This window comes from Phyllopteryx taeniolatus, chromosome 6 (genome assembly GCF_024500385.1).
Source record: "Phyllopteryx taeniolatus isolate TA_2022b chromosome 6, UOR_Ptae_1.2, whole genome shotgun sequence".
Taxonomy (NCBI): domain Eukaryota; kingdom Metazoa; phylum Chordata; class Actinopteri; order Syngnathiformes; family Syngnathidae; genus Phyllopteryx; species Phyllopteryx taeniolatus.
The window spans coordinates 27766307-27783059 of NC_084507.1; the positions used below are offsets into that span (position 1 = coordinate 27766307).

The window sequence follows — 16753 nt, forward strand, 5'->3', positions numbered from 1 at the left end:
GCCGTTTCTAATTTCCCATTTTGCGTGCTGTTCTTGAAACATTAAAACAGTGGAACCTCCAAAAATCAACTGTCCCTAACGTGGTACCATTTCAAAACCACAATTTTCTGGAAAAAAATATTGTGTTAGAGTTCAGTTAAGTGAGCATCTGAAGGATTAACTTCCTCTTCTGTGTCAGCCCCGAAGACTGTTTCCTCCTCAGTTCCCCTCATGTGTGGGGTCCCACAGGACTCTGTTCTCGGTCTTCTTTTCTTTTCACACTTGGCTTCTTAATCAGGAAACATGGAACTTCCATCCACTTTTATGAAGATGACCAAATTGATGTCCCGCTAAAAAAAATATAGTGGACATTCTCTGACCCTATTGCTCAAATGTCCTGATGATATAAAGGCCTGGCTGGCTCTGAAATGTATTAAGTTACAGTGAAAACAAAACAGAGGTGGTGATTTATGGTGGCAGTGCTAAGAACGCCATGGTGGATCTGACCATATCGACCATCTCAAATCTAGGTGTCAAGTTGAATGCTGATCTGAAATTTAATAGCCAGATCAGGGGAGTTGTTATGTTCAGCTTTTAGCACTTGAGGCAGCTGGCCAAAGTCAAGCCAATTCTCTCAAGGCAGCGCTTTGAAACAATACTCCATACCTTTGTCACTACCTGGCTGGACTGCTTTAATGGACTCTATGTGGGGGCCAGCGTGTCTACCATTTATGGTCTGCAAATGGTACAGAATGCCTTCTTGATTTTATGACCAACATTTGTGTCTTTTAAGTTTATTTATTTACCGACCTTTGTGTTTTATGTGAAACTCTGTTCTGTTATGTATTGCTTTGCACAGCACTTTGGTGGACTGTGCTTGTTTTTTTTATTTTTATTATTATTATTATTTTTACACTACAGCATGACAACTAAGAATGTTAAAATGTGACCTCTATTTTTTTAAGTTTCATGAAGGCAAGAGTTTAAATATGGAACTGTCAAATTTAGTTACTTTTAAACTATGTTGTGGGATTTTGTTTGAGTTTGGTGGTTGCACTGTATATAATCTTTAGAGAAGTTATGAAAGACTTGCAGAGGAAACGTCTGGATAAATTTACTGGAGACCTTCGGGTTCACTGGAATAGTCTCTAAAAGCACACCTTTTCCCTCCCAATTACCATCTCATTTATGCTTTGGTCCTGTGCTTGGTGTGTGTAATTAAGTAGCTAATTGAATAGCATCAGCCGTTAATTAAATGCTTCACATTCTGAGTTGGGCTATGCAGATGAGAATTGCTGGTCCCTTTTGATACATCATATGGGTGTGAAAGCAATGCTTGCCAAAACAAGTATAACCTTGCAGAAAAATTGGTTATGGATCCGATCACCTCACAAAAAAAAAAAAGAACAACAATGAAGGCGATGCACATAATGAGGCGTGTGTTATACAAATCAACAGTCTTTACCCTTTCTTAATGATAATGATGACAGCACCCAGCAGGAGAATGAGCACCACGAGGCCACCGACACACACGCCCAGAATCAGGCCCATCTCCTCCGAGTTCTGGGACACCTCCAAAGCTTTGCGGTGGTCTTTGCAGGCGGCTGGGAGAAGCAAAATAGATGATCTTTTAAAAGCAGTGTCGTTTAAATGTGGCAGAAGGTGTTCAAGAAATGATACACAGAAACGTTATTGAACGTGGAGGTGGCAGCAGAGAAAATTCACATCTTTGAAAAGCCCCCCCCCCCCAGCAGGTAGATACTTCTCACACCACAATGCATCCATTCAACGTATCCTGACGACATCCGCTGAATTCTAATGGCTTTCTTAATGCCATCACTGCATTTCAATAGCAGTGATATTTCAAAGAGCCTTTTCAAAATCCTGGCAATATTGAAAGAGTCATGCAAATAAGGTAGTGACACATTTGGTCAGCGTTAGCCTACCCAACAAATGTAGCAGTCAGACACACAACTTATGGTTTACATACAAAATGATTCTATAGGAGCCTTAGAAAGAGGAATATCATGAATAAATAACAATAACGGGAGGAATTCAAGATCATTTTAAAATATCTTTCTGATTAGTAATTGTTGAATTGCAAATTGTTGTGTCGCCCTGTAAGCCTGTCAGTGTACTGTACATATCGCTGGAAATGCTTTCCCTGTAAACACTGAATTATTTATTATATTTCAGAGACATAAGTCTTCCAAAAAGCAAGTCCAGATGGAAACTTCAAGGTGCCTAGCTCTCTGTGAGCGACTGAAAAGGTCCTCCAGCTCGCAAGTCTCCTTACTTGTTCCTCATGGTGGATATGCCTTTGTCTAGTTCATGGGGCCCACTGATCTACTTTTCCTGTGTGTGTCAGTTGGCGCTTAAGGCCTTGGCAGCCCTCAAAACAGCCTTTCCAAGGCCAGTGGAACGTCTCGAGAGCAGCAGAAAGTCAGAGCAGGCCTACGGATACAGCGATATCTCACAGACCGCTGGGGACAAAAGTGTTTTGGGGCAGGGAAATAAAAACCCAACCATGTTGTAGACCAAATATCTGTAGCTGGTGGCCTTTTTTTGTAGTTGGTGGCTGCATTTTGAATAAAGGTGAACGTGAGCTAATATCAGCACATTATCGGCAAAGTAGTTTGTCTAAAACTGAAAGTATTGAATGTTACTTTAAAGCATTTCATCTGGCATGTGGACAGTGGAACCTTAACCGTAGATGCCTTAAGTCTCATAACATTTGTCATCCAAACAAAACTGGCGGGGGGTTGTTCACCCACTTTTGGACATCAAACTGTCATTTCAACTTCTGTTTTTGTTGTTCCCCTTTTCTTTCAGCTAGACATTTTGTGAACAAAGTTCTGTCGTGCATTTGAGACCATCTGTTTGTGCTGTTTGGCATGAAAGAGGAGTGGGTAAAGATGTATATTGCCAAATTAGCTGCTAAAGTTAGGCGCCAGCTATCTAGGCGCAGAATGGCAAGCTGCTCTATACTTGTCACTCGTTATGAAAAGGTTTACATTACATTTTGCGATTTTACACTTGTGTTAAAGTTAATGCTGGCATAAGTGAAATGTGTAGCAAGCATTAGCAACAAAACATTATGAGAGTTTTTAAGTTTGATGGGGCCAATTTGACTCTGGAACATATTGTTCCAAATATCGCAAAAGGAAATAAATATATTAGCACAAAGTGGAAGTCAAGCAGCATCATGGAACTGTGTTCGACTTTGGAAGTTCCACTTTATCGGCCTCTTGTACTTAGTTACTTCATACAGCCGAAGCAACAAGATAGTGACGTTAACATTTCCATTTCAGGTCTCCGCATCAAAAGCTACCAGACTTTTCCCCTATCTAACCCGGAACATCTGGCTGGACATGAGCATGAAACGGATTGAAACTTAAATCTGTGCATTTGCCAGTTGCCCCATGTTGGAAATTGGCGCTTAGCGGGTGGAAATGAAAGTCTATTGTCACGGAGAGCCTGCCAGGAGATCCTTAATTAAACTGTCACCTGGAAGTTGAAATGTAATCTCCAGTTTTCGTATCCAATCCAAAATCATTTGCCTCCATTTGGCTTGTGACGGCCTGCTTGATAAAAACAGTTTAGGAGACGATGATGCGGAGTCCATCATGTTAATGGTAAAACCATCACAGAGATAACATTAGAAATCTTTGAGCTGTCGCACATGGAAAATAACACCTTGGATTGATTTTCTTTCAATTAAATGAATGTTGTTGTTGTTTTAAAAAAAGAAAGGTACTGTTTTGACTCTTTTTGTTGCTAGGTTTGGCTAAAACTACAAAAAACGATTTCAGTGAAACTTTGGAATGATGATTGGATGGCGGTATTCTTTGGAGGCTAAACATTTCAAATTCTCCCTCAAATGCATGCTTCTTTTTGTGTTTTTGTTGGCTACTATCCATCATGGCTAACCATATCCCAAAATTCTTTGTCCTCTGAGAACACGGAAGTAGATTGTTTATAAAGACAGACAAACAAAGAAAAGACTCACAATTTCCCCCCACTTTTGTTCAACCTTGGCAGAGGTCTGTCCTCAATTAACTTCAAATTCCACAAGCTTTTCTCTGTATTTTGGGCTTCCATTTACATTTGTTATCATTTTTTTAGTTCCATTGTATTTTTTTCCTAAAGCTTATATTTTACCATTGGCTGAATTTCTGTTTTAAATGCAAAAGTAATCAGTGGCTGATCGAGTGATGCAGTGGCCTTGCCTTCTGCCTGTCCGTCGAAAACAAGTTTCCTGGTCAATTTCTGAAAGACCTGTTTACTGCTATGGTGGAGTGATTTTACAAACTTATGACTTGTATTCACTGAGATCTGACAGTGTAGTACATGAGGAGGGGAAGGGGGAAGTTCTTCTGCCAAGATAATTTAGTGTCAATTTCCTTGCCCTTTTCATGTCCTCTCCTATCCAAAATCCAAGATACAGGAGTGTGTGTGTGTGTGTGTGTGTGTGTCGGGCGGGGGGGCTTTCTCATACTAAGGCCACGGTGGCTCTATGTGGAAGTTTTGATGCAGAGGACCTTTGGTGCCTGCTGAGGTCAGAGCTCCTCAGATGTAGCCCATCTAGTGGAGCACTGATGAGAGCAGAGGCTTCCTTTGATATACTCGTCCCAGCGGCCACTTGCAAACAAACACGATGAAAGCCTGACCTCTAATCCCTCCCTGCCTGGTGCCCTTTTCGCTGAAAACCACAGCCAAACAAGCAGGGCTGTTGGAGAACATTTGTCCACATTCCCAATTTTGCACTCGAGAACAATAACAGTACACTATGGCCTCAGTGAACCATGTTATGGGATGTCAATTCTAACAAAGAAAACAGTAGAAAGTGTCAAAAGATTGCCGATGTAGAGTGCACTCAAGGTGACACCGTTCATTTCAAATTACCTTTGCGAGCTATGCGGATGCAGTTTATTCTTGATTCCTACAAAAGAAGAAAAGGAGTGTTATTTTGCAGCAAAGGAACACAAAGACGCATGTTAGACATAATATCTAAAGTTACTAACTTTGAGTGGGCTCGATAACCTTGCTCTTAAAATATGTTTTTCTTTGCAAATTAAGTGCAGCTGAAAATGTCTTCTGACTAAAAGGACAAATTACCTTAGATATGAGAGTTCTATTAACATGAAGCTCTAAAATCTTTGCACATCTGAGAGCGGCGGTAGTGTATTAAGGATACAGATAAGAGATTTTTTGCCAAATGAAAAAAGATTAGCATTAAAAATGGGAAGAGTGGGATGCGGAAGATGATTGGGGGAGAGTTCCAAACCAATGCGCCACTATAAAAAGGAATTAATTCTATTCAAATTCAAGCTGATGACATCTTGGAATTATAAAAAGGACCTTTGTCAAACAACACTGATGAAATTCAACACTCTAATCCAATTTCATCCTGCCACCTTGGAAAAGATGCATTATCAAATGAAAAGTTACATGTGCCAATCTGGGCACTGTGGAACACTTATGCAAATGAGCACATTCTTAAACGAGCAAACTAACTAAATTGCTCATTTTAAATGAAAATCCATTTCAAACTCCCCTTAAAATACATGCAGCCAATGTGAACTGTTATTTCCATTAACCAGCACAATTTATTTCAAGTTACTCAGGTTATCTACTTCAATATCGTTGGCCTTTACAACAATACCAGCCTCACATAAAAAATAAATAAATATAGAAATGTTTAAAAAATCACTTGACTGTCATTGGGTCTTCCAAGAGCCTGTGGGCGGGGAAAAAAAGGTGTTACATTCTGATGAAACCAACGTTTTCCCTTTTGCAAGGAAGCTGCGCAATGCTGTGAGCCGCTTACATTAAAGCAGCTAGTATTGGTGCTTACTGAAGTAACCGGCGTAGTGTTTTATAATTTAGTTTTTTTGATATTGTTGTCTTTTTTTATTGGATTATTTACAGATTATAAGAATATCTAAAAATAGTATTTTCGTGGTAAACTGAACCCATTTTATCACAGGGGATAGGTTCCAGAACCAACTAAATTTGTGATCTCGAGAGACCATATCTTTTTTTTTTTTTTGTAGTTTTACCCCTTGTGCACTCTTTACACACATTTACATTTATTAATACAACACTTTTGAACAAATTGTAAAAACATTTGAGCTAAAAAAAATTGCAAGCACAAAATGTATATAAATTACTGTACGTATCTGAGTGTCTGTGTACATGCATGTGCCTTTAAGAGGCGGAGCCTGGTGGGGTAGTGTGTGACCTTGGCGAGTCTGTGTGTGAGTTTCTGTGCGTGAGTTGCGGCCAACAGCAGCTCCTGTAGGAGTGCATTTTACTGTTCTCACGGACAGCAATTAACGGCTGAAAAATGCACCGACGACTGTGGCGCTCCTTTAACACATGCTTAGGCATTACAGGAAGTAAGTCCATCCATCATCCATCCATCCATCCATCCATCCAGGAAGTAAGTATCCTGTAAAAACTAAGACCTGACCGAGCAATCAGTCAGCTGATTTTATCGGCATATTCTAGCCCTTTTCAAAATAATCACATTCACCTGGCATTTTACTGATTAAACGCCAATATATTCTTAATTTCTTATAAAACAGTAAATGCTGTTAAGTGTCGGAGTCACGCAGAATGGCGTCCTCAGACTCCATCCAATGCAATACGCATCTTACCTGAAATGACATGATTCTAATGTGATCGTGCACGAACACTGCCAACGTGTCTCTGGTTTTTATTTTGGTTCAAAGAGTCATCGCTTCATGGAAAAGGAAACAATGGAGTAGAGGAAATGTGATTTAACAATTAAAGGGCAGCATGCATAAATAACGTTTTGCCAGTGACTTCACTCATATACAGTACAGTAAAGTACTGTACTGCTTATATACTGCATACATCTATGGTCTCAATGGAAAGATAAAGCCATTAGTTCACCCTTTTTTTTGCATCTTTTTGTAAATGAAAATGTCTCTCTTAAGTTAAACAAATACTAAATGACAAAGTACATTTGTACTTGTAGTTGTAAGCATTAAGGGACCAAGACAATAAGTTATTTCATCCAATATTGTTGGCCTAGTGAGGAGAAGCGGCTCAGAAAATGGATGGATGGATGGATGGTTATCAGAATTTTTTTTCTGACAAATATCAGAATCGAATATCGGAATCGGCATGGGCCTGAAAACTCCCCGTTCATACAATATGGTATATCGATAGATAGACAGGAGTTTATTCTCTGACATAGGCATGTATTTTATTGCGGGTCAGCTTCGCAGAAGAGTTAATAGGCAAGCTTGGCATGCAAGCTCACACTTGGCACATTCATTTAATTGTGCACAGTGCCAGTCATGCCGCAGGGGCAGGTGGGTCCTGGGAAATTCAAACACACTGCCTGAATGCCAACACAGGGTCAACAGCACGCATTAGTGCGTGTGCATATATATGTATGAGTGTGTGTGTGTGTGTGTGTGTGTGTGTTCGCGCGCGCGCGTCTTTGACGTCTTGAGATGCCGCGAATGCAAGCAAAGTTGCAGTTTTGTATCTACAGACTTTGAAGTGCCTCTTTCGACAGATCAATCAAAGCAATTACACAAGCTTGGCAGTCCCTCTCTAGATAATTAGAAAAACTAAACGCTAAATATTATGAGGCCCCATACTGTTCAAACTACTCACACTGCTGCCACTGTTGCAGAGTAGAGGGTGTAATTTTGCCCCTCTGTTAAGACTGACACAAACCCAGCAGACCTCGATTAATGAGCTAGTCAATATGACTGAGGGAGGAATCTATAGAGCAATACTTTATAGATTTTCTCTTGTGGTCTGATGTAGATAATCCAGTTGATATTTTCATCTCATTGTGATTTCAAACTTGCAAGAGGTAAGAGGTAAGTCTTTCATCCCCAAGCGCATTGCACGCAGGAAAAGTTTCTTATCCAACTACTTTACAATATGTGATTACTTCCTGTAAGAGCAGGTACAGTTTAGTACAAAATTACCTCTGTGATTTCTGCGAGGATGCACACACACACACACACACCCAAGCCAAAAATGAAATTTCATTTTAATTATGCGGCCTCTTGTTTTTATCTCACTAGATAGCAGCACTGTCGATTAATGGAGTGAAACTCAATTAAAATAATTTTTGGGGTTTTTTTGGGGGGGATTTGGTGAGCTATTAATTTTCTCAGCACAAACACAAATTGATTTGTAATATGGAATGGATGGAATATTTTTCTGAAGAAAATCAAAGGTAAGATTGTGTACATATATTGATGTGGCAATGTTTTAATGACAACAGCTAAAAGCATTTAAGCTATCATTTTATTATTTTTTTGCATCTTACAGTTTTCTAGTATATAGTACTACAGGAAACTGAAAAGCAAGGAATTATTGAACGTAACAGTAGGAATTGGGTGAGAACTTGGTGTGGCTCTTGTATTTATTATATAGACAATTAATTCAAGGAGACTTTAAAGGACAGCAAGGAAACATATTGTTGCAGCTTCGTGGAATACAATACTGCAGCAAAGCTCAGCTAGCGTTAGCATGCGGGTTTATTTTGGTCATTTCTAGTCACGTATACTCAAATGTGACAATGATGTAGCAATGAGGTACCAGCAGGGTTTTACGCCACCCATTCAATATCATCTAGGCACGGAACCCACCTCAAGGGGCGGGACCAGGGAATGTCGTGTCGCGGCGCAGCAAGTGTAGAGGGTGGGTGACGCAACGCGCCCTCTAATGGAAAATAGAAATAGAAAAATGTCCTGGCGACGGTGACGTCAGAAAGCGCCTCCAATAGGACAAGGGCTGGTGGAGTGATTTCAATTCTCATTTGTGTTCTAATATTTCAGTTTCAATAGCAATAGAAACAATTTGCAAAATAGGAGGACTCTGCCCTCTGTGTGATGGGGAACTGTGCTGCTCTCATTGTGGCTCATGAAGTCTGGACCACTGCCAGACTAAACAAAACCTAATCCTATCCGCCAGTAAACCCTATTTAAACCCACGCTTAGCACACTAGTTATATGAAATGCTCACACTGCACTCCCCCACTATGTTTCTCCATTGGGTTGTGGTAATGGATGAGCCACCCACCTCTGTTCATGGAACTTTATAATACATGGATCTCCATAGGAAAAGGACAGAACAAAAGCTTCAGACCATATAGTGATGACATCACACTCATGGGGCGGCCTCCAATTTTGGTCTCAACTTCACACTTGTGTCACACATAACTACAGTAATTGTCACGCTGTTCTTAGAATCAACACTGACGACCACTCCATTAATGTGCCCAATATCAGAATCAGTGGGATGGGCGCCTTTATCTGTATGACAAGATATGGACTGGCTCATTTTCAAATACGAAGTCTTGAAAGGCAACATGCCACAGTATATGAGATCTTATTAAACTGGTCTCATAATAACCACTCACCACGTTCATAATAACCACTCACCACGTTCACATCAAGCCACACACAATTGTTACCATGTACCATTTTAATAATACGAAGAACTATTTTGTCTTTTAATGTTTGCTAAGTTTTTTTTTTTTTTTTTTTTTTTTAAATAAGGGTATTAAATTAAATTTAATTGAATAACCAACCATCGCTCTCTCTGCCTTTATTGGTTTATTGTTGTGGATCAGAATATAAACAAAAACGTTTGTCCCAGAAATATGCTTGTATTCTAATAATCTACTGGGCAACAGTGACAAGACGGTGAAAAGAAGATGTGTACCGTAAGTCAACAGTCTCATTTGTTAACACGGTACCTGTAGTTACATCACCATGGATCGAGGTTAGATTGCTTTCTCGCCTCAACCGAACCAAGAGTTGTCTTGGAGCTGTTTCAGATATGCTGGCTTGGTCAATCCTCCATTTCAATTATTTTATTCACACCTGACCAAACAAACTGCACCATGGGAGGGAAACGAACTACAGTTTGATTCAAAACATCTTCCAGTGGCCACAAATGTCAGTCAGGCAGGTGAAGGGTGAATAGGGGGAGCTTGCTTATGCCGCAGCCTGTATTTAACCTTAATCTTATACTGAACCTTGGTGAGGTTTTGTGACTGCATCTTGCAGGGTTGTGACCGAGTCTGTCCATTGACAGAGGAATAACATGCTGCTAAGTGACCAAACATTTGAAGAAAGCAATGGAGACATGAAATGCAATAACTAAATGACACACGAAAGTACAGGGTAAAGACAGAGCCTACCGCTAAGTGTCATCACATGCTTAACCACTATATATGAGCATTGTAAGAAAAGCATTGCAAATTGAGACGTCATTCCCTTACAAAGAGCTAAAGGGGGAAATGACAGAAACCATGCATGGCAAATATTGAAGCAGAAGTGCTCTACCTCTGATCATCTCCACCGAGGCCCAATTATCACTAAGTAATTGCTTCGTCCAGGTGGCGGCTTTTGGTGTAATCGAATTTGGAAAGGTAATGCCCTCTGGGTATTGTACAGTAAGAGCACCAGAGGTGGTGGTGGGATCATTGATGGTCATGGAAACTCAACACTGTGGCTACCAACCAAGAACTTCTAAAACCCTGATCCTACACACACCAGCTAAATACACAACTTGCAAAGAAAAGATAAATTAAGTACAAATATGAAATGATTGAGTGGTGAGCATTTGGTCAAGTGACAAAACAAATAGGAGCAAGGCAGGCATGTCAAATAAAAGCCAGACGATGACGAGTATACTGTTGACTCACAGCAATTTCTGTTAATTGCAACTTTGCTAGCCAAGAGTAATGCATGCAAGCAGAAACCCCATTTCTGGCCTGTTTTCTTTGCAGAGAATCAAAGTGGTGGGAAATAAACGTCTATCATATCCGAGTAGTTAGACCGCCAGCTCAAAATGTTGCCATCTACCAACCCTTATCACAGCATAAATACTCTTTTCAAGGGTTGTGAGCCCAGACAATGCCAGCTGTTATAGCACAGCATTAGCTCAAACAGATAATCATTAACGTTGCTCAATTTTAGCTGCAATTCCCTGTGTTTACTGAAGCCTACAGCTGAACAAAGTGATGCCAGACGAACTGCACAACTGTTGGGAGTCGACAATCACTCACCCCTCTGAAGTTGCTCATAGCCTGGAAGTAGACAAGGTAGCTTTTGCGTGGGTCCAAAGGTGTGTTCCAGTAGCCGTTGTACGTATGGTTGTCTCCCACAGTGAAGGGACTGGCCTCTGGCAGGCTGCTGGGTGGAAGCTCAGCAGTATAGTAGTGCGGGGTGCCCCGGGCCATGGCCTCGCCATGGGACATCGGCAGAGGGAAACACTCTTGAAGCCCCAGCTCCCGCTTCACTTTTTTCACAGTCTCCTCCTCTACCACCACCTGGTATGTGCTGGACACAAACAGACAGGGACGTAACATTTATCATGCTATTACTGCGACGGAACAAGATTTCATCCTACAATTTGAAATGGTTTCCTCACCTGACAGGTGCTCCTCTCCCTTGGGCGGGGCGCAGCACTACAGTTATTGTATTCTCAGTCTCACTCAAGGGGGAAGGTATATCTCCATAATCGAATGTCGGCGCTGTGAACACATTATTTAGTTACATGACATATGACCCACTGTAGTACAGTTCAACAGTCTTAGACCATGACTAGCGTTGCTGTTTTAATTCGCATTTTCTCTAGTAAAACAGTAGGGGGCATACAGTTAGCTACATTATACAAAAAAAGCAAAGCTTTATTTTGGGAATGGTTCATGGGACAAGGAAGAACACCTGAGCTTAATGAATCCTGATGGGACCACCCATCATCCATCAATCTGGAAGTAACCTGCTAACTAATAAACCAATAACACACAAAAACAATGCTCCACCAATGATGGTCTTTGCTCTAGTTATTATAGCTATTAGTCACTCTAGTTAATATTGTCATTGTAGACTTGCTAAGAAAACAAATCTAATAGCCCCAAAGACCTTTATACAGTACGGTTCATGGCCATACATGTACAGTATATGCAATGCCTTGACCTTTGAACCAGTACAGTGGAACCTCTGGACTCAAACGCCCCTGAAGTGAATTACTTGCAAGACTTTAGCTCAGTGAGCAGCAAACAAAGTTAAATGAAGGCTTTTGCTACCAACACCAGTGTGATGACAATCATAGAATTGGCAATGGAACCAAATGCGACATAGTAAAGCGTCCAGGCTACACAGTATAACATTGAATGGTTACAATGAATCTCAACATCAATAATATAAGAAAAATATGTGAGGATAAGCGGCTCAGATAATGGATGGATGGATGCATGGAACAATGTGCAGCTTGTAGAGTTAATAAAGTTATTATGACCCCAACAGTTTGACTCTACAATGGATTAATTCACTGTCCATCATGGGAATCTGAGATCGACCAGTTTCCTAAAATTGTTTGCGTTCAAATTCAGAGTCAGATATTCTAAGGCATAGGTGTCAAACTGGTGGCCTGGGGGCCAGATTTGCCCCGCCACATAGTTTTATGTGGCCCGTGAAACCAAATTATGTGCATCCAATTTGTGTTTCTTGCTTAAATACCAAAATTCCAAATTGTCTTCACCTTTAAAAATATTGAGCTATTGCAAGCATTTTGTTTGTGACCGATCCTCTTTCTAAAATAAACAAAACTGTAGTCGAACAAACAGTTTTTACTGGCTTCTGATTTTGAAAGTAGTTATCCATCAATTTGTGCATATGTAATAATATGAGGCAATCATACATTCATATGGGTTCACAGCCATAACGGCCCTCCAAGAGAAACCATAACTACGATGTGGCCTGCGACAAAAAGGAGTTTGACACTACTGTTCTAAGGTATAACATTTCTTTAGTCATTATCCCAATAATACATTCGGTCTGGAGGCACTCTGGAGGCACACCAGAGTGCCTAAAAAAGGCTAGCAGAGCTAATATACTAAATGTCCATATCCTCATATTTAGAATATTGTTTGAACTCCTCATTAAGTTTTCCTGGCTACAGGTCCAATTAAAAGTCATGGTATTGTGGCTAAATTGATTGGGCTTTTCATTTAACAGGATTTGGCTTAAGTCATGCTCCTCTATGGAGTTGTGGCAGAACATTTCATTTTAATATCACCACCCAATTAGCAAGGGAAGAGAGAGAAAACTATTCATGTAGAAAAAATGACTACAGTATGAAAAATGGTTGGCTAATACCACAGCATCCAGCACTGTAATAAATTAGGTTTGGGCATAAAAAAAAAAGGGGGGGGGGGGGCAGTGGCTGGCCATACATTTCCTTTGCAAGAGGGACTGACGCTGATGTCTTGCCAGGTAGACTGAGCTTGAAGTAATGGTACTCATGCCTGAATGTATACGTGTGTGGATCACAGCGGTGGCTATAGCTTAAAGATGCCGAGAGTCATATAGATGAAGGTGTTCAGTGTTTGCAAGCTGTAAATACTAATTTCAGAGCGACGGGACTCAGTTTAAGTGAATGTTATTCACCGTGAGCCAGCAGAGGGAGGTGAGGAGGATCCGCAAAGACTTTTGGGCTCTTTCTACAGACTGGCCTTTTTGCCACAGTTCTATATGAAATACAATCACTAGGCAGGGATTGTGCCTTAAATCTATAATGAAACAAAACGACCTCTCAGAAGAGAGATTTAGGTAGTGTGAGCAGGACACGGTTGCTTCCCCCTGTGTACCTAAGAGGTGCAATCCAATCCCTAAACAAGCACAAATGCCCCATTAAAAAGAGAGACAAAGAGCAAAAGATGGATTTCCATCAGCATTAATAAGCGCTGAGACTCTCAGATGTGGCAGTTTGCTCCCAAGAACACACACAACATACTTCTTTATACTGTATATAATATTCAGCAGAGTCTTCTTGTTGATGTTTTTCAATAAGTGAATTAATGTTACAAGGACAACAAGATGACACCCTGACACTTTGCTTAGAAAGGCTATGGAAAACAGCTTCCACAATCTGGGAGTATCACTTTTGGTACAAAATGAAAGATAGAATGGTCAAAAGAAAATCTTAATTATAGTGCATAGTGGGCGCAGCCTGGACGTGTACATGCGTGCTGTGATGATAAACAGTGATGGCACAAAGTACAGCCATTAGCTTTCAAATAACTGCTCAAAGACGAACAATTTCCCAGGGTTATATTGGCAAGAATCCGGTTTCCTATTTGGCAAATCATTTCCAATCTGGCAATAGATTTGGAGAAATGAGTAGATGCTTTGGTCTCAACTGTGTAAAACTGTAAAAGTACACCTACCATAAAAACGTAAAAATGTGAAGTGTACTTTCGTAAGTCACAATTGTTAGGTTATGGTATCCCTGATATGGTTACTGTCACACTTTTCCTCACAAAAAAAGATGCGCACAGATCTCAAGTCTCACAATATTTGCTGCCATCATATATAGGTATAATGATGATTTGAACTGAGTTTTTGTGTAACCTTTGAGGCATATTTTTCCAGCAAATATGACTGGACTTGTTTCACTTGAATATGTAGAGAAATGTTGATTTTGTTAATTGTCTATAAATATCATTCTCAGTTGGCAAGTCAAAACATTTTTATTATCCTTCATTGCTGTTCATAAGTCTGCTTTTTATAGCTATGCTGGAACAAGCCCATTTTCAGAGGTAATGCCTTGTGATTGATTTCGTCCCAGAAAAAATCTGCATATGATGTTTGTGGACAGATGGTCCGCTCCGACGTATCAGTACAGATGGAACTTTGAGCAAAACAATACCAGAGATGTTTGTGGTGATTTCAGTGAGGGCTGTCTGGCCAAAGCCCTTCCCTGTACGGGCTCGCACAGAGATCAAGTAGGTTGTCCCCGGGTGAAGATTGGAGAACATGTGATAGGTCTCATTCTTTAGCTTGGATACAGTTCTTCTTGGTCCTGGGACGTTGATGCCGGGATCAGATGACTCGATGCTCTGGTAACTGATCTGTCGGCCAAAAAAGTGACAAGTAAGTTTTTGAAAGTTATGACGGTGTCTGACATCCTTAAAAATAGAAAAACCTGACTATTTAATTCCCTTGCTATAATTACCGATTGACATTGGGGGGAGAAAAAAGTACAATTCTTCATTTCTGTGAGACACAGACAAAAGAGATCACAGTTCAAGTGGACTGAAAGTGATTCAGGCTTTAATAAACGTCATTAAATCATTTTAACACTCAGAAATTGCTAAGTATTAAAAATCCGGTCTTTTTCCAAAGATTTTGTTGGAGGGCTTATTTGCCTCACTTGCACAGTACATTGCTCTCAAGTGTATTACCAATTATATCCTGAAAGAGTGAAGAGCTAAATCAGATGACATGGCAGCAATCTGACAAGGATGCGCATATACATTACGAGCTGTAAGAGGTCTCTGGAATGAACATACACAAAAACACACATAGACACAGATACGGTGCTAGCATGCACTTTAATTGTTAACTGAACAAATAAAATATGCACATTTACAGTGGAACTTCAATTTTCGTGTGCCCTAGTTTTTTGTAGGCTTCCGTTCGCCGATTTTTTTTTTGTACATCTGCTCTGTCTTCGTACGGTTGAAAATGGTCAGTACCAAACTCATTAGTGACCCCGTGACTCGTTTTATGGAATCTAGCTAGCCCCACGCAAGGAGTGTTTCATAGAATCAGCTTCACCCTGCCATTTGATCAGAACCATTTCAAAGGTTATATATTTATTGAGTGCGAGTGTTCAATAAGCCACCAAAGAAATTCCAAGAAAGGGCCGGCTCTCCGATAAAGGAGACATGAAACACCAAAGAATTAAAAAAAGAACGCAAAATGGCTGATTATTTTTCTTAAACAAACTCTCTTCCACCCACTCCCCTACACCATCAAGACTTCAATAAACGTAAACGTGATGTAAGTAACGTTCACTTATCAATTTTTATTTCACACTGTTCTCTGTATATTAAACTATCTATTTTTTTTGCTAATATTTTTGATATATTATATTTTTGATTAATTGGATTTACATTATTTCTTCTTGGAAATATTGCTTCAGTTTTCATAAGATTTGGAACAGATTAGTTACAAAACCCAAGGTTCAACTGCCCACTGTATGCATAAGGCTTGTCACACACAGAGTGACACGGCCCGAAATTAAACTGTCACAAAGTGTGCGACATTTGCCAACTATTGTTAACGAGTGACTGATTCTGTTCATAACTTTTATGGACAGAATTTCTAGGCGCAGCCAAGACGTAGAGGGGGTCCGGTTTGGTGTCCTCGGAATTGCATCTCTGCTTTTTGATGATGATGTGGTTCTGTTCGCTTCATCAAGCCGTGATCTCCAACTCTCGCTGGAGTGGTTCGCAGCCGAGTGTAAAAATACCCCGAAAAGTGATATTGTTTAAGATAAAACAAAGCTATTACTGCTCCATTTGGCAATGTATTTGTACCTTTGGATTACTTTGTTACTTTGTGACATTTAAAATGTCAGAATTGTCAAAAATGTCTTTTCCAACCGATATCGATCAGCTGAAAAATTACATGATCGAACCCCAATTTTTAATCACGTGATTGGATCGGGACATCCCTATTTACAATAATAATGAACTATAACTATAATTTACAAACTGTGGCTCGGAAGAAAAGTGCATAGAGTCTGCACAGGTGCAATCAGTGAGTGGGGGCGATTGCTCATTGCCAACAGCCTCTCCAAATATCCACACTCTCTCCTTACTCACGCCCATTTCCTCTTTATGCCCAGTTGCTTCTTCCTTGACAATTGCCCCGTGTCTTTGTGGTTCATTAAAAAAAAAAAAAACACACAC

General features: G+C 40.2%; 1 protein-coding gene across 6 annotated transcripts in view; it reads right to left on the reverse strand.

The window, feature by feature from the left end:
- ptprub (protein tyrosine phosphatase receptor type Ub) overlaps nt 1-16753 on the reverse strand; it is a 184265-nt gene that overhangs the window by 39776 nt on the left and 127736 nt on the right. For all 6 annotated transcript variants that reach the window (XM_061776353.1, XM_061776352.1, XM_061776356.1 and 3 more), the window contains exons 10-14: nt 14704-14905; nt 11422-11524; nt 11057-11330; nt 4885-4921; nt 1445-1583 (exon numbers count right to left, since the gene is read on the reverse strand). In XM_061776353.1, coding sequence (XP_061632337.1) covers nt 1445-1583; nt 4885-4921; nt 11057-11330; nt 11422-11524; nt 14704-14905 — 755 coding nt within the window. The remainder of the gene's footprint in view (nt 1-1444; nt 1584-4884; nt 4922-11056; nt 11331-11421; nt 11525-14703; nt 14906-16753) is intronic.